The 17482-nt window shown below is 56.8% G+C and overlaps 2 protein-coding genes across 10 annotated transcripts in view; one reads left to right on the top strand and one right to left on the bottom strand.

The window, feature by feature from the left end:
• The window catches only part of Dgkd (diacylglycerol kinase, delta 130kDa), a gene marked incomplete at its 5' end in the record, with an annotated part of 61748 nt that extends 56616 nt beyond the window's left edge, over positions 1-5132 (top strand). Inside the window, 3 exon segments of one of the 5 annotated variants that reach the window (XM_013519864.1) lie at positions 1140-1257; positions 2228-2358; positions 3079-5132. In XM_013519864.1, coding sequence (XP_013375318.1) covers positions 1140-1257; positions 2228-2358; positions 3079-3168 — 339 coding nt within the window. 5 annotated transcript variants of the gene reach the window in all.
• A 1179-nt stretch (positions 5133-6311) lies between these two features.
• The window catches only part of Usp40 (ubiquitin specific peptidase 40), a 78510-nt gene continuing 67339 nt past the window's right edge, over positions 6312-17482 (bottom strand). For 3 of the 5 annotated variants that reach the window (XM_013519861.1, XM_013519858.1, XM_013519859.1), the window contains 7 exons: positions 16262-16356; positions 14966-15084; positions 14223-14288; positions 11778-11988; positions 11545-11640; positions 9622-9716; positions 6312-7019 (listed from right to left, as the gene is read on the bottom strand). In XM_013519861.1, coding sequence (XP_013375315.1) covers positions 6908-7019; positions 9622-9716; positions 11545-11640; positions 11778-11988; positions 14223-14288; positions 14966-15084; positions 16262-16356 — 794 coding nt within the window. In that variant the 3' untranslated portion in view covers positions 6312-6907. Of the gene's footprint in view, positions 7020-9621; positions 9717-9746; positions 10335-11544; positions 11641-11777; positions 11989-14222; positions 14289-14965; positions 15085-16261; positions 16357-17482 lie in introns of those variants that run through there. The other 2 variants (XM_013519860.1, XM_013519862.1) reach the window with 2 other exon arrangements.

The following is a 17482-nucleotide window of genomic DNA, read 5'->3' as shown; positions in this document are numbered from 1 at the left end:
AATATAGAAGTAGAACTGTAGCCACAAGTGGCACACACACCTGTAACCTCAGCAGTTGGGAGGCTGAGGCAGGAGGATTACTGTGAGTTGACGCTCGGCCTGAAGTACATGAGGAAAAGAAAAACTGCATATCTAAGACAGTAGGAAAAAGGGTCACTTTATGTTAGAAAATGTACCGTTGTTATATAGAGTCATAAAACTGCCAAATAGGCATCTAAATGAGTTCTTCAAAAGTTTTTTCTAGTGTGTAGGTTTTTTTTGTACATCACCTTATTTTTAGTTTGATGTCACTGTGCTCTAATACAGTTGTCTGTGTGCTCATCCTTTGAAATTTGAGACCCTCTCCAGCCCACAGGCAGTTACCTTGTGTGCAGCTGTGTTGCTTACACTGCTGAGTCCCTATTGGTTTTCTACACCAGGATTAAAGATTCCTCTAATTTACTTCCTCTGCCCCTCCCTTCCTCCTGGGGATTGGTCACTGGCAGGCAAGCCCTCTGCCTCCGAGCAACACCCTTGGTGCTTTTGGGCTCGCTATGTGTAGTTTGGCTTTATGTATTTTAAGCTCACGTCAGGTGCACATAGGTTCTGTTCTTACCCAGTGGCCCCTTGCATCCGTAAGTACTGTTTCCAGCTTTAGGTCTGCTTGCTTGCTACTTTCTTCTTCAGCTTTTACTCTTGGGCTTTATTTGGGTATCTGTTGAGTAAGTAGCACATCGCACAGTGAGGCTCCCCGGGCTGGCTGCCAGAAGCAAGGCCTGGGTCCCTTGTTGCTGTCCGTCCCCCCGCCCCCAAACTTAGGGAGCGCGGCCCTTAGGAAGGAATGCGAAATGGAGAGCTGGCAGGAAAGCCTAACAAACGCCGGGACACTGGCTAAGCCACGTGTTCTAGGAATCTCCATATAATGGCATACACAGACATTAAAAATACCAGAAAATTTTAATCACATGAGAAATGCCTGTGTTATAAAGGGAAGAAAGTACAATTAAAAGTAGATACCATAATCACTTTTAAACCACGGTTGAAAGGCATTAATGCGAGCCGTTCATCCAAGAGCAAATCGGGAGTCAGACCCGTGAGGACGGCCGAGGTGGGGACGAGAGCGGGGCGGAGCGGGCTCTCACCGTGTCTCTCCTCGACAGCACGTGATGCTGGAGCTCTCTAAGCGCAGCCGCAGTGGGAAATTCCGCCTGGTGACCAAGTTTAAAAAGGAGAAGAACAACAAGAACAGAGAGGCTCACAGCAGCCTCGGAGGCCCGGGTACCGCTCTCTCCTGGCCCTGCTCCCCCTGCCCTCCAGGTCCTCGTGCGGTCACCTCCAGTCACAGGCCGTACCGTCCGTTGCGCCGAACCACACCCGCGCTTGTGTCCCCCTGGGTGCTGACCTCCGTCACACCCTGCTCAGTTGCACTCTCTGTGGAGACCGCGTGGGCCGCGGGGCCATCTGCCCACCTTGCCTCAGGGGTTTCTAGGTGGGAGGAGGAGAGCAGAGGTGACAAGACAGACTTGGAGACGCGACACTCTGGACTAGACTGTGCCTGCTCCCTCTCTCGGGCGGCTCACGCCTGTTTCCCTGATCGTTGATCAAGGGCCCTAATCCAGGAATCCAGGCCACCAGTGATCGTGGGTGATGATCAGAAAATGGCACGCAAGGCCCCCTTTCTCCGGCTCCGTAATTGGGCCTTACAATCTGCCTGAGGGCTTGGCCCGAGCCCTGTCAGCTCTTCCAGGGCCGGCGGCCCTCAGCCTGGTGTGGGGTGGCTGTGTTGCCACTCAGGCCAGCCCCCTTTCGATTTTTCTTTGCACGTTTGTCCGGAAGTTGGGTTTGGGTTAACGTGGTTCTGTGTGAAATTGGCTCTGCATGTCTCCCTTCATGCTGTGGCCCAGCAGTGAGGTGCGCTCCTCTAGAACAAGAGGAAATGCTGGCTCTAGCCACACTGAGATGCCCCCGTGCAGAGGGCGGTGTTCAGTTCCTCTTGGCATGGAGGTGTGCAGAAGGCTGGCGGCCCCCTGGCGGGCAGATTCCAGCACCGCTGCGGCTTGCACCCGTCTCTTGTGCATGGCTGGAGACGCTGCCTGTGGCTGGGTGGCGGGTGCTGGCTTTGGGGCAAGGGTGCTGCCGCCGCCGTGTTCAGCTGCTGCCCGCTGCCGGTGTCTGGGGTGCCGCCTGCCGCCTGCCTCACGCTGGGCTCTGGGCACTCACTGCACTCGTGCTTTTCCGTCTCCGACAGTTCACCTCTGGGGGACAGAGGAGGTTGCTGCCTGGCTGGAGCACCTCAGTCTCTGTGAGTATAAGGACATCTTCACGCGACACGACATCCGGGGCTCCGAGCTCCTGCACCTGGAGCGGAGGGACCTCAAGGTACTTCACAGGCGTCTCCCGGCCCCGCGCAGGCCTTGCACACACTCCTCCTCCCGCTTCCCCACCCGGCCACGCCCCGGCGCCGCAGTGTTCGCCATCCTCCTCGGACCTCTGTGTGCACCTCGGGTGATGGTGGCCGCGGCTTGGCTCTTGGCAGCAGTGGCTCCACCTGGCACAGCCAAGCCAGGGGACGGGCTGACCCAGTTGGGGGGAAGCCTTGGTTTTCTTAGCCGGGTTGAGTGACTGCTCAGCATCAGCCACTGTGCCAGGCTCGGAGCCCTGGGCTCACGGCAGCAGGGTGAGTTCCGGCGCGGGTCCTAAAGCCCATCACGTGTGGCTTTGTCCACTGCCCCACGCAGCACCCGCACCACCTCGCTCCGCGAGGAGCAGGGAGGAGGTCACAGCAGGGCCCTTCTGGCTGCGTCTTCTGGACGGTGACTCCTTGAGGCCACCTGCCCCCCGCTTGCTCCAGGCCTCTGTTCTAGCTTTGTCCTTTGGGACTGTCTTTGTTCACAGCAGTGACTTCATAGTGCCCAGGAAGTGTGTTGGGTGCCTGCGTGACTGTCACTTTGCCATTTCCATCTCGTCTCCTGATGTCCTTTTCACTCTCATCTGTGTCCGGGAGCCCACAGGGAGGGCCTGTCGGCGGCCGGCCTGTTGCAGAGCGGAGCCCCGGGCCTGCACCTCTGCGGCATCCACAGTGGCTGTTTTCTGTTGCAGGACCTCGGTGTGACCAAGGTGGGCCACATGAAGAGGATCCTGTGCGGGATCAAGGAGCTGAGCCGCAGCACCCCTGCCACCGAGGCCTAGCCTCCGCCTTCTCCGTCTGCATCCCCCGCCCCTCCTGCGACTGAGGCCTGGGCCGATGCCCCCGCCTTTCTCATGGTGCTACTCCCTTTGATGGTGACAGGAAGCCTCTCTGATTCTCGTTCCTAACAGCTCTGGTCTCAAACATACCAACAACACAGCTACCTTGGAAACGCCACCTTTCCCAGCTCGGAGTCGGGGCGCAAGCAGCATTGCCCACTCTGGACTTTTAACCAACCTGTGCCGGGGGCCACAGGATCATGTGAGGTTCGGCCCCGGTGCACCATGTACTCTGTAGAAACTGGTTGTCCTGTGGGGCTCCTTGCCACATGTCCTTGGTTGGTCACATCGGGTGGCATCACCTCCACCCTCCTGGCTCTCGGAAGCGTGACTAGGCACAGCCCGCAGCGGCCCCACGCCAGAATGCCTGACAGCCATTCGGTGCCTGACAGCCACCCGTGGTTCTCCACGGCAGCCCCGCAAGGCAGCCCACTGCTATTGTCCTGTTTGTTCCTCGGGTTGTTAAACTCAGCTCCTGCACTTTCCTGGGTTGAAAGTGTCCTGGATGTGCTTCCTGTCCTGTTTTAGTCGCCTCTGAAGAGAAGGAAAGCGTCCTCCTTCCTGAGAACGTGGGTGGCAGCCCCACTCCTGGCAGATGAGCCTCTCCTCCGCTCAGGGCTGGGTCCTCCCGTGCTGTGCAAGGGGCAGCTCTTCTGTTCCGCAGGACACTGCAGAGCAGCGTGGGGGGATAAGTGGGGTGGGTTTGGTGGCTTCTGTACTTCCGTGGAGAGCAAGCGGGTTTCCAGGCTTAGAATCTGTGGGCCTGTGGTGGCTTCCTGTTTGCTGCTGTCAGACCTGGTGTCCCTGCGGTGTCTGTGGGGACTCGACTCGGGGCCCACGCTGCTCCTGCCCCGCACCAGTCCCAGGTGCCAGCTTGTCCCCCACAGGGCGGACTGTGCCGGCGGATGGTGGTGCCGGTGCCTGGGGTGCCCCTCATGCCGCTTCCTGCCTTTCCCCGCCCCTCAGGCCGTTCACAGCACCGGGAAGGGCTTTGTCCTGTGGGGCTCCATAGGTGTGAGGAGGGCTGCCAGGTCACGGCTCCGCAGAGGACAGTGGCACTAGCACTGCTGCAGCCCTTCAGTTGAGTCACCCCATGTGACATGGACAAGCTGGGTAGGGAGCTGCTAAGGGCTTTGTCCAGAGGTGCCCGCAGGGCTGGGTGTAGACCTGGATGGCTTTGGGGTGTCCCGATGGCGTCCTTCTAGCCTGGCAACTGGGAGCCAGACGCCGCATTTCCCACCCTGTGTGCCCAGGCCAGATTCCCCCTGTGCAGCCGCCCGTCCTTGCGTGCACGTGGGCCGGGCCACCTACCGAAGGAGTCTGAGGTGGACGTACTTGCACTGACCCTGCGTGTGGCTGTCCCCACCCAGGAGTGGCTCACTGGGGTGACAGAAGTCAGTGCGCCTGGTGCCTGCTGGCCCAGTCAGAGCAAGCTGAAACTTAGGTGAGGAGGGGACGTGGCACTAAGGCCACCCCAAGTCCTCCATGTCCTCTTGGAAAGCCCTGGGTTTGGGTCAGGGGTGTTGTTTAAAATCAGTGTTGCCAGTTTCTGAGACGCAGTTTATGTAAAAAGCTTAAGTCAGAAGTGAAAGGCCCAGCGCAGGCGGTGCGGGGAGCGGCCAGGTGGCGGTAGGCCCCCACGGCCCGTGCCGGCCCCGCGCCCCCGGTAGCGTCGCAGGCCGGTGTCCTGGAGTCCAGGGCGCTGCAGTCCCGTCTTGGAGGGAGGGCCCCTGCGGTCCCGGAGAAGAGGTTTCGTGGCCCGGTGGGCGCCCCCTCGTATTTATAATGCTAATTTATACGGTGACCACCTGGCCGCAGAGGCCTCTGTGGATGTGTACATAGTCCGTTGGAGAGCTGTACATACGTCCTTCTGTGTATAATAAAATGAGCCTGTTTTTGATCTTCCACGGTCAGAGTCCTTGGCATTATTTTTTGTGCTCTGACATAAAATGCTGCTTAACTGAATTCAGTTGTTTTTCATCTGTTCTGAAAATAGGTCAAATGGTTGGTGGCTGCAAAACAAAACAGAAAGCCCTTGTCTTCCTCAGGATACAGGGTCTGGTGCGCAGGATTAAGCCGAGGGAGCCGGGCGGGGTCGCACTGCGGTCCTCACCCCGCGGTGCCCCCGTCTCTGCCCAGAACGAACAGCCCCGGCCTCGCGCTGTGCGGCTTGTTGAGCCCTGTGACAGCTGTGCTGTGGCGGGGACGTGAGGAGCAGGATGAGGTAGGGCTTGCCTGCCTCGGCCTCCAGGCGTCCAGAGAGGGTGAAGGGGCGCCACCTCGGTCCCTCGGGGACGCCTGCGCCCGCCAAGCCACTGTTCCGGCCAGCTGTGTGTCACAGCCGAACAGTCCACTTCCCGCGGCTGTGCCCCGTAGCCAGGCGGGGCCCTAGCAGGATGAGGAGCACAGCGTAGGTCTTCGGCACGCCTCTGCCGGAGTCGGGACCGCTTTCCGCTACCCCAGGGCGGGGCAGCCCGGCGTCGCTACGCGCGAACCGTGCGCCGAGCCCGAGCGCAGCCGGCGTGAGAGAAACTGAGCACCTCGACACCTTTACAGGTGGTTTTTCTTCCATGAAATCTTACCGCCTGCTCCGTGCTTACCCTGCGCTGTCCCCCACAGGAAAAAGGCAGGCCAGGGCGGGCCGCGGAGGGACTCCGAGGCCACGGCCCTCGCTGGGCTGGTCCCTTCAGAGCTTGCGATTCACTGGGCGTCCTGCCCCGGGAGGTGCGGTGGCGACGCCCGGCAGCGTGCAGCGCAGGCCGTGGCACCCACGCGGGCAGTGTGCGGACGGGTCCCGCCAGTGCCTCCCAGGTGCACGGGAGGAGGACGGGGCGAAGGGCGGCCTCGGAGGCCAGCGCCATCGGAAGGTGCCCCGACACAGCAGGACGTCGCGGCACGGCTGGGTGCCGAGCCAGCGCGGCTCCCCCTCTCCGCGCCGCGGCGCCGTGTTAGGAAGGCCGGGCCGAGGGGTGGGGTGACAGCCGCCGACAGCCAGCGCCGGCCGCGGCCCGTCTCTGGAGGCTCACGCCACGTTAACCTTCCCAGTGTCCAAAGTCGGCTCAGGAACACTGGGGCTGTGTCGGTCGTAAGTACAAGTTGGAAAAGACCCTTAGCCTTTATTTTCTCACCTACTGGAACGTGGCTGCTCAGGAACCCAGCTCAGCCAGTCCTGACAGCGGCCGTGGCTGTGGCCGCTCTCTGCGCCCGCCCTGCCTCCTGGGCCTCCTTCCCGACAGGAGAGGCCGTGGCACTGAGGCGGCCGTGAGGCCGTTCTGAGCTCAGACGGAGCCCTCCTCAGCGGCCGTCACCTGACTCAGACTAACTCGGCTGGGAGGAACCGGCACCCGTGAGCGGGCCGCCGGCGGAAGGCAGACCCGGCTCTCAGGGCCGTCGGCACAGGCGCTGCCGCGTGGGTCGAGTGGGAGGGACCCGCGTTGCGCGCGGCTCCCTCGGCAGTCGGCTGAGCGTGAGTGTGCTGTCCACGGCAGGCGCGTGGCACGCAGCGAGCCGTGAGCGTGGCGGAAGGAGGCCGGGCGGGCTGGTGCGAGGCGGGCGCCGGCGGCACCGTGCGGAGGGTGCAGAGCTGAGTGCGGTGTGCGCTTGCCTGGGTTCGAGCGCATCCGGCCACAAACCCACAGGGCCACGTCAAGGAGCCGGTGCCAGGGCAGGTCTGGCTGCGGGGCTATCTGAAGCTCCCCACGTGGATGGACAGAGAGGCTTCTGGTCCCCGGGGCCGAGCGCGTGGCCCAGCGCTGGAGAGGACGTCACCGTTCTGCGCTCGAAGGGCTTCCCGGCTGTGGAGACAGAGGCCAGCACTGACTCGCAGTCACAGGTCCCCCGGCCCAGGGGCTGGAAATGAACCCACGTCAGAGGGGCTGCAGGACTCGCGTTTGGACTGGGCAAGGATTTCCAGACCCCCTCACAGAGGACCCCAAGCCTGTCCGACTCAGGTCTTTCGTGGCCTGCTGGAGAGGGCAGAGTGACCCTTCCTCCCTCTGAACTGGACATTCGGCACGAACCGGACAGTTGGGCGCACCCGTGACGACGAAGGCTGCTTCTGTGCCCCAGAGAAAGAGCCCCCTGTTCACCCTTGCCCGCCCACACAGGAGCTGCCTGGCTTCTGGTTTGTCTGGGGGGCTGTGCCCTGGGAGGTGCATGGTCCAGGCCCACGGCCGCCAGCAGGGGGCGCTACCCCTGGGGTTGCTGCACCCTGCCTGGCCTTACTGCAGCAGTGCTGGTGAGTGGTGTTTTTCTCAAGGTAGCTTGAATTTACACACATTTTATGACGGATGGATTTGACTGAACTTTCGCTTTTGCACTACGGGGACTGAGCCCAGGGAGAACTGACCCACTGGAGAGGCTTCTCACTAAGTTGCCCAGGCTGGCCTTGAACTCACCATCTTCCTACCTCAGCCTCTCGAGGAGCCGGGATTATAGGGGTGTTGCCACTGTGCCAGGCTGGTAGAACGTTTTTTGTACTTCCTTCCCGGTGAACTGTCTGTTCACACTCCGACCTCTGTCTCTGGCTGGTTGTCTTTTTACTTACAATTATGTTTCCAAAATTAACAACAGCTACACCCTCTGAGCAGCCATTCTGCTCCCACAAATACTTCCTTCGCATACGCCCACGTCAGCACGGCCGAGTCAGCTGAGTGAGGGACCCTGGGCCCAGGGCAGCAGGCACCAGCAGGAAGTGCCCGCGCTCCCCGAGAGGACGTGCAGTGACACTCCCTAAAGGGCAGGCTGATGAGGGAGGGGTACAGACTTCACAGTAAGCTCCTTCATGGCTTTTGAATTTGGAAGCATCTTGCTACAATTCTCTAAAACAGACATGAAATGGAAATAAATGGAAAGCAATACCGGGTCAGCTGGCTGATCCTGGGGCTGGTGAGGACAGGACTGCTTTGATATTACGTGTGGGGGTTTCAGGGACAGCAGCGCTCATTTTAAAATGAGTGCCGACACTTAAATACAAGTGACAGGTTTGACCTGGAGTGAAGGTGACAGGGCCTGGAAACTTGGATGGCCCAAACCAACAGCCCAGTTGATACCTTGGGCTCTGACAGAAGCAGGGGAGAGCCCCGGAGGACGGCTGCATCTCCGTACTTGAGTGTGTGTGCCGGGGGTGCTGACATACGGAGGGTCTGACTTGGGAGACCCCAAGGCAGCAGAGCTGTGATCCCTGCCATCCAGGCTACTGCAGGGCGCCTGGTCTTGCAAGGTGCAGAGCTGGGAATGGGGCAAGGACTCATCTCTCCTGGGGAAGGGCTGACCAGGCCAAGGTGGGTGGGACAGGGTGGGGTCCCGAGGACAGAGCCCTGGAGGAGGAGATGCGGAGAGAGAAGACAGCGGCCCGGATGACTGGACTGTGTCTGCAGCTCCCCGGGGGGAGGGCCGAAGGGTGCGCACACGCCCAGCATGCTGCTGCCTGAGCAGACCGAGGGGCAGCTGAGGAAGAGGCCAACGCTGAGCTCGGCCTACATTCTAGATCGTCCCCCTACTGCCACCACCCGTCACCCTTACCGAAGTGTCAGTCTTGCCAGTCCCCGGTTCCGCTCTTCTCTCTGAAACTTGCACCACCCAGCAGAAAAGGTGATCTTTCAAACCATGCATCGGGTTACACCGCTCCCCACCGCAAAGCCCTAAAGGTCTCAGACCACACCAGGAGGACCTGCCCTGCTGGCCTCAGGGCCTGCCACCTCCATGCTCTGTGGCCTGCGGAGGCTCTTGCGCTTGCCACACGGGTACCCAACATGTTGAAGGCAAAGGAGACTGGGAGGTGAGCAGGGCCCGGCTGGGTAACAGAGAACCCCTAGCCCCACCCCAGGCCGAAGCAGTGGAGCACAAGGGGTGAGCACTGGGGGACTGCGAGGGGGCCCTGAGGCCACCAGGGCTCCTACAGGGTGGCAGGGGGTGGCGCCTGGGGAATTGAACTCCCGAGCTGAGTGCCAGGCCTTGGGGCCAGGAGCGGCCCGGAGGGTTCAGGGAGCCACAGCTCAGAGGGGAGGCTGGGTGAGTGTGCACAGGTGGGGGGCTGGGGGCTGTGCTGGAGGAGGGGTCGGCGGTGCGGAGCGGCCCTGGGGGAGCGTGGCTCAGGGCCCCAGGAGCGCGGACGGGTGCCGAGGTGATGCAGCCAGTGCGACGTGGGCTCAGAGGGTCGATTTCTGAACCAAAAGCCCAGGCACTGAGTAAGGCCGCATGTGGAAGGAGAGGACGGGTGAAGCCCTGAGGTGAGCAGACGGCCCTTCGGGAAGCCAGCGACAGGACCGAAAGGCGGCAGCAGCAGCCTGTGAGGTGCGTGCAGAGCACGGAGCTGGGACCCACGCACAAGCGGGGTCACAGAAGGTCAGGGAGCCCCGGAGGTCGCTGCATTTGAGCGCCAGCCCTCAGAATTACCTATGCCTTTTCCCCAGCGCCAGCTGCTTCAGTTTTTCTTTTCCAATGTCATCTCTGATTGTACTGAAATCCTCGTCGTCATCAAGCAGGAGATTCTACATTTCAAAATAATTAATGAGCAATGTTTTCAGACATCTGTTCAGCCTGTACTTAAAGAAAGAGACAGTTCAAGACCTGAATTAGCAACAGCAAATACTCAAAGTATACGTTAGGTTAACACATGCTCAAAGCCACACCAGGGCTTGATGAGAGCCAGCGGGGCGGGGGCGGGAAGTGCCTTCGAAGGGGGATCGTTTTGCTTGGGCTGGACCTCGGCCTTCAACTACAAACGCTCTGGCCGGGGCGGGACCGCCCAGACGCAGGCGTGTCCCCAGCCGCTGCGCCTGCGCGCCTCCGAGGAAGGCGGAATTCAGAGGGGCGCGGGCCGGCTGCTCAGTCCTGGTTTTGATTAATGACCCCGAGGAAGGAGCGGGCAGGAGGGGTCACATCCGAGGGCTTCCGGGGCAGCGGCCACCTTCTGAAGTGCAGACTGTGGCACGTTAGCTCTAGGAGCCGAGACGTCCTGACCCTCGGTGACCTCGGCTGCCTGCCCCACAGGCGGGCAGCCCCGCGGAGTGTCTCTGCCGACCCGGAGTCCTGCAGTCCATCAGCCCCCCGATAAACAGTTTCTGTCCCAGTCAGCTGCGCACGCTACACCTCTTAGAGCTGAGAAGCTGCGAACAGAGCAGGGGTGACGGCAGTAGATACCCATTCTAGGGAGGTGAGAGGCTATTACTTTATATGATATATTTGGACTGTTATCCTTGCATTCCTTACATAAACTCTGCTGTGGGGTAGAACATTAAAAATTTTTTTTGGAACAGGCTCTTGCTATGTACCGTATTTCCCTGAAAATAAGACCTCACTGGAAAATAATCCCCAGCCTGACTTTTTAGGATGTTTGTAATATAAGGCCTACTCCCAAAATAAGCCCCATCAGCCAGATGGACATATTTCATACATAAACTGCAACACACGATGGACACACAACGGAATTGTAAAGTAGTATTAACATGTAATAAAACAGAAATAATATTGACATTAGTACTTAAAACAATGATACTATAATTTATAACTAAGCATTTGTAAATACCCACGCAGGTGCCTTTGGCTGAGAGGCAGACACCTGTGTAAGCAGAGGAGGGGGACTCACTGATTGTAAGCCAGGAGCGCGGACAGTGCACGAGAACATGCACTTGTAGTGACTAAGGTCACGGCTCTCCAAGCAGCTACATGGACAAGCAGAGCTCACTGAAGGAGAGCTCTATTGCTGGGCATCAGCGACTGGGCCAGTGGTTCTACAGGAACCACAAAAAAATCTGGGCTAGAATTTGGGGTTTGGAGAGTTATGACAATACTGCAGAAGAAGACACGACTGTATTTAAGCAGATTGTTGGACATGAATAAATATAAATTGTCATACATGAGAAAATGAGCCATCCCCTGTAAATAAGCCCTACTGTATCCGTTGGGGCAAAAATTAATATAAGACCTAGCCTTCTTGTTGGGGAAATACAGTATTCCAGGCTGGCCTTGAACTTTCAGTGATCCTCCTGTCTCAGCCTCCCATATACTGGGGTTACAGGCAGGTGCCACCATGCCTGGCTCACACAGAAGTATTTTTAAAAATGTACTTGCCAGTTTTGTTTGCTAGTATTTTATTTAGATTTTTATACTTATGGTCACAAACCCAACTGGTCTAAATTTTCTCTGGTTCTACTGTCCTCCTCCAGTGACCTGCCCTGCACTCTCTCTTACCCACTCCCTGAGACGATCTGACTAAAACGCGGTCATCTGTATTCTGATGACCTGATAGAGCTTGTCTGTAAAATCACTTTGCCTCCTGCCTTGTCTGAGCTGTGAAACGGCTGTTAAACAACCCACCTTAATACCAATTGTGTCTCCATCTTTCAAGTAATAGGGTGCCCCTTGCAAATTATCTTGCTTTTTCTTCTTTTTCTTCTTGGTAACTTGCTGGTTCTACAGGAAGATCAAACATCTTAAAACTCACCTGCAGTTCCTCCTAGGTTCTCCACCACTATGAAACACTGTGACCAACGCCAGCGCCAGCCGCATGCCCGCCAGCCCGCTGCCCCGGGGCGGCCCTGTGACGTTACCCAGCTGGAGATCGGAAGCCACTCAAACTTTTCCGGGAAGTACTTGGCAATTTCGATTTCCTCCACGGGAAGGGCGTAGGAATCGGCCACTCTCTGCCGCAGGGCGCCAGCAGTGCTGCCGTGGGTGGTGTCCCACACTAAGTCCACGGCCAGGGAGTAGGTCCTCTGCCCTGGGATGCGCATCTGTGTCCTCAGCAGCACATCCTGTGGGCTGCGCCGGAAAAGACAGAAAGGTGGAAAAGGCAAAATGAAAACTGCTAGGGCGACAGGCGATGCTCCTTGACTCCTCTGGGCTTCTAAAGGGGGGATGTCTCCTAAATCCTCAGTGTTGGCCAGATGTGATGGAGCATGCCTGTCGTCTCAGCACTTGGGAGAGGCAGGAAAATCACCGCGAGTTTGAGGCCAAGAGACATTAAGACATTTCATCAAAATAGACACACAGAGGTCAAATAAGCAACTGAAAATATGCTCAGCATCATTATCCGCTGGGAAGATGTAGACTAAAGGCACATCAGGAAAACTGCTGCCAGCCTGGGCTAAATAGGGGGTTCAAGGCCAGCCCAAACTACATAGATATAGTCTATCTCAAAAAACAAAAATAAAAACAAATCCTCAGTGCCGGTGGGAAGTCTTTCTTCTCTGCCTGATTTCCTACAACCCTGAGCAAACACAGTGAAGATCCCCCTGGGGCCACAACAAAGCCCCTGGAAGAGGGAGAGGCCCGGGTGAGGAGAGCGGGAAAGGGAAGCAGATCCAGGCCGCAGGGAGCCGGCCGACTGGGAAATGAGGCGCAGAACTGGAAGCTGGGCAGCTGGCAGGAGGAAGGTGGTCTGAGGCAGAGGAACACACGTGGCTTGAGGAGCAATACACCGGAGGTGCTGTGGGCGGCCAGCGAGGAGGAACTTTGCTGTGAATTGGGAAGAGTTGAGGCTGGAGACAGAAACCTTAGCAGGCAGAGGGTCTTGGGGTGGGGAGAGGAGCATGGGAATTCAGAAGGGTGGGAGAAAAAGCTGGCTCTCTAGGCACTGTTACAGCACACAGATGAGAATTACAGTAGGAATGCATGGCAGGAAGGGCGGCAAGACGAGTGATTTTGAATGCTGTAATGCTGTTACTCTGGTGCGACGTGATGGAAGAATAGGGCACCAGAAGGGAAGTGCGCGGAGGGAGCGCGAGGCTGTGGCCAGCGAAGCGGCGTCTGAAAGATGGGACTCCCGGGGGTGCCAGCCCCGGCTCAGCAGGCGTGGCCCCGTGAGCAGCTGCAGGAGCAGTGTGCAGGGGCTGAGGCCGGAGGAGGACGTGGAGGGGGTTCTAGAAGCCTCCCTGGGGTCAGGCGAGAGTGCCCTGCAGGTGGGCCAAGGACAGAGGAGCCAGGGGGCGAGCGAAGGGCTGGGGCCCAGCACCTAGGCTTTTTGGCGAAAGGGCACAACTTATATAAAAAAGACACTGTGTGTACAATGAATACGACACGGGTCTAAGCTGGTATGCAAGAGGGTGTACAAATTCCATGAGAGTTTTTCTGAGCCTGTTACAAAAACAGGCAAAACAGATGTGACAATTTATTCACAATCACAAAATACAAATGTTTATTAGCCTTTATAAAACATGTCCAACCTTACGAGCAATCAAAGCACTGGAAAAAATGAAAACACATTTCATTTATCACTTCAGAAAACCTCTCAGCAATGAAGTACTCAAGGCTGGCTTGAGCGTGGGGGGAACTAAATACTGATGAGTTCTGCTTCTGAGAACAGAAACTGGTGCAATTTACCCGGAAAGGAATTTGACTAATCGTTTTTCCAGAGCTGGGGGTCCAACGCAGGGCCTTGGGTATGCGAGTCGAGTGTTCTACCACTGAGCACCTCCTGAGCCCTAACTGTTTATTTTAAAGCTGTAGTGTCTACACATTGTGCAGGACTCCTCCTTCAGGAAACCACCCCTGGATACACAGTTTGCATTACGAATGCACTGCTGCAAAAACACCGTGAACAAAGCACCTGCTCTCTCACGGCTTATGTTCTCGAGTGGGAGAGAGGTAAGAGTGAACAGATGAGCAGGCGCGCGGCATGTCAGGTGAGGAGGAGGAGGAGAAGGACGGCAGGCTGCAGGCTGCGGCAGAGGGAGGGTGCTGCTTGGCCCAGGGTGGTGACAGACTCTCCCGACGCCCTGGAAGAACTGCAGCCTCGCACCCTGTTGACCTGGAAAAACTGCGGGGCCTCAGGGTGTCCTGTGCGGTGCCAGAAAATCAACTCTCCTTCATTCTTGTGATGGGAAGATTAGTTCCAGGCAGCAGATACACACGGCATGCAATCTGTTTCAAATTGCTAGGCTACTTGCAGAAGCAGTGAAAAGAAGGAACCTGCCCCCTTAGGCTGTTCAGGTTTTCTAGAGACTGGGGGCCACGGGGAGCGGAGTGTGGAGCTCGCCTCAAGCAGAATCTCTTACCCCAAGTGTTCTTCTCTCTGAAGGGGCTCCAGGCAGATCGTGGCTCTCCGCCCCAGCTTATATTCCCTGATTGTAAGAGAAACAGAACATCACTGTGATACATCCTTTACTTTTTGTGACAATTCTTTTTTCCAGTTTTAAGCTTTTTCCTTAAGCTAAGGGTTACTCTGTGACAGGGCAGCTTCTGGAGAAGCGGAAAATCAGGAACACCTGCTGTGGCCGTTACTGTACTTAGCTATTTGGGCCCCTCCTGAACATGGAGGTCTGACTCCAAATTCCCGAAGAAATGTCCTCTGGCCAGGTCTGGACTTCCATGCTGTCACATTTCCAGTGTTATATGCAGTCATGTGACAGAATCCTTTCGGGCTGTTCTTTGCAAAGCAAACTAATGGCTCTACTTAATGCCCAAGCTGCTCCCAAGTTCAGAGTTCCAGGAGGCGGATAAGCTGCTTCAGACATTTCCCAAATGCGAGGCTCACCCGACTTCCGCTTCACTCCAAATTCTTTTAAGTTATGATAATGTCACAGTGGCCGGAGCACAGAGAGATGCACAAAGCCTCGCTTTCACAGGGAAAACCGAGGCTGCCCCGAAGTAGAAGGAGGAAATGCCATCGGCCTCATGTGGGGTCAGAGGAGCGGGCTCTGCTATCCTGACTCAGAGGACGGAGCCCCGCAGTCCGCCTCGCTGCCCCGCTCTGGAAGGCCGTGGGGAGGGACGGCCGCATATGCCCCAGGACACGTACTTGAGCTGCCGCTGCTCAGCGCGTAAGAGCCTGCTGGGGCGCTTGTCCTCCACTGTCCAGGCTCTAAGGAGGGCTGGACCCGGGACAGCCAGCTCCGAGGCAAGCGGCAAGGCCCTGGCCTAGACAAAGAAACAGACATTTCTCCACTGGTTTTTAAAGGCATCCAGAGAAACACATCGAACGAAGCACGGCACGATGACGTCTAGGGGCAGGGTACCTCACGCAGTGCTAATGTCTACTTCTGAAGAGCTACGGCAACACCTCTCTGAAGTGAACCCTGAGGAGGTGTGTATGTCTCTTCACGGAAACATCGGAGGCAGAAGCAACCCCTGAGTGAGTCTGTGGGAATGTGAACGAGAAGGGCAGTCTGTCCCGGTGGAGAAGGGACTGCTCTGCGCCTGTCACCTGTGCTCCCCCAAGACCACGGCCACATTCGCTCTCCCATGACGGGACTTTTGATTCTGAGATATTTCAAACACTTTGGTTCCAACCAGCAGGCCTGGGCTGCCCGTTCCAGCTCTGTAGGGGCAGATAACACTAAGCACCTAATCGTGTTTAAAAGGCGGAAGCATGTACAGTGGGCAATATTCAGCCATTTTTTAAACCTACAAACAGTACTTTTCTCTTCCAACGTGCTATGCGGGTTAAGTGCCTTCCCACTTGTTCTCATGGGGACAGAGCCACTTGCTCCGGGGACTCACAGGGGCCAAACGCCAGCAGCTGCGGGCCAGGCACAGGCCCCACATCTTTTCCTTTAAGTAAAGGAAGCAGTATTCGCTTTAGTCCGACAACAGCAAGGTGCTTCCTCCACATTCCGTGTTGCACTTAAGCCTTCCCATGTGGGCGGGACCCTCCTCCTCCACCAATGTTAATACGTAAGAAGACGAGAGCCCCTACGCTCCCAACCTCATGGGAAACTGACACGAAACACACGAATCACAATGGCACAAAGCAATGTAAATAAAGGGGCAAAGTGAACGCTTCACAAAGATGTTTCATGTTTCCCTAAAAAATAAAAGTGCACACAAGATGTACGTCGCTAAGGGTACGCTGGAACACGAGCACAGCATGCCTGTCAGTCGGGTGAGTGAGAGCCAGGGGGCAGCGGCGGGAAGAGCTGCCAGGACCCCGTGGGCCATGGGCACTGCCTGCCAGTACTTACCCCTGAACATGGCATGTAACAAATGCCATATCAGAACAGACTGTGGTCGAGGGAAAAGGAAATAGAAGAATATATTAATATCTCACTGGAAGAAGCCATATCACCAGGAAGCCCACGGCGGGAAGAAGTCTGACCTGAGACTTGAGGTCCACCAGTGTGGCATCTTCTGAGATGTCTACGTCTCCCAAGTAGAGGAGAGAGGCTTCCGCAGGCACGTGGCCAGGAACGCCTGCAAGAGGGCAGAGCCAGGGTCGGGAAGTACCTGCGCTCCCACGTCTCACACTTCTGAACTACACTGCCATGTCTGATAGCTTAACAAGCTTATTTGATCCCTGTTCTCACACTGTAACAGGCTTTTAAAATGCCACTGAAGACCTCCTGAGTCCAAGCCCTTGAGCACACCCCCCCAGGTCCACACGGCCTGAGATTAGCACTCACGGAGCTGCTCCTGGCAGAGACCGGGGCATCTGCCCTCGTGCTGGCGGCCTACAGTGCTCCTTTAGAACTTCTCTCCTTCCTCAGAGAAGACCTGCTGGTGGGACGCTGCCTGCACGCTTCTTTCCAGTTTTGGTTCTTTCCCTCCCCTCCTCTCCCCTTCCCTCTTTCTTTTTTCTGCTTCCTCCCTTCCTTCCCTTCTCTTTTTTCTTCCCTCCTTCCTTTCCCTTTCCCCCTCCTTCCCCCTAGCAGTTATCTCAGTCTCAGCTTGTTGCTCTTGTCTCTTTCTGTGTGCACCGGTCGCTCTGCCTCACGAAAGAACAGGGCTGTCACGGGGGCAGCCATCAGCCCTGTCTCCTCAGGGCCTGCTATGGTGGCTGCCACACAGCACAGGCCCAGTCGCTGCGCAGTAAAGGAGACCGTGGCAGTAAGAGGGCCTTCCCACAGACATTTTCCAAGGGGAAAACGGAAGTGCTCTCGCATCAAAAACTCTGGCTGTTACCAGGTGTGGCGGCACACACCTATAATCCCAGCACTCAAGAGGCTGAGGCAGGAAAATCGCTGCAGTTCCAGCCCAGCCTGGGCATCGCAGTGACTTTAAGACCAGGCTTAACTATAGAGCGAGACCCTGTCTCAAAAGAAAAGGAAAGGAAAGGAAAGAAAAAAGAAAACAACTGTGGATGTAAAAGCTGCTAAATTTTAAATTCAGATTTTCTCACATTTTGCTTTCACTTAATGTCTCTGCCATGCTGAGCTCACTAATACATAACAAAATACTACATGTTGATTTTAAGTAAATGAAATGTAAATGCTTTCTTACTGAGTGTCTGACGCCCATCCTGGAGACTGAATCCAGGGCCTCGTACCCTTGGGCCACATTGAAAGTCCTTTAAAAAAACTAATTTCGAGCCAGGGTCTTG

The sequence above is a fragment of the Chinchilla lanigera genome, unplaced genomic scaffold (genome assembly GCF_000276665.1).
Source record: "Chinchilla lanigera isolate Chin_1 unplaced genomic scaffold, ChiLan1.0 scaffold00052, whole genome shotgun sequence".
NCBI classification, from domain to species: domain Eukaryota; kingdom Metazoa; phylum Chordata; class Mammalia; order Rodentia; family Chinchillidae; genus Chinchilla; species Chinchilla lanigera.
This window is presented reverse-complemented; position numbering and strand designations above follow the sequence as displayed.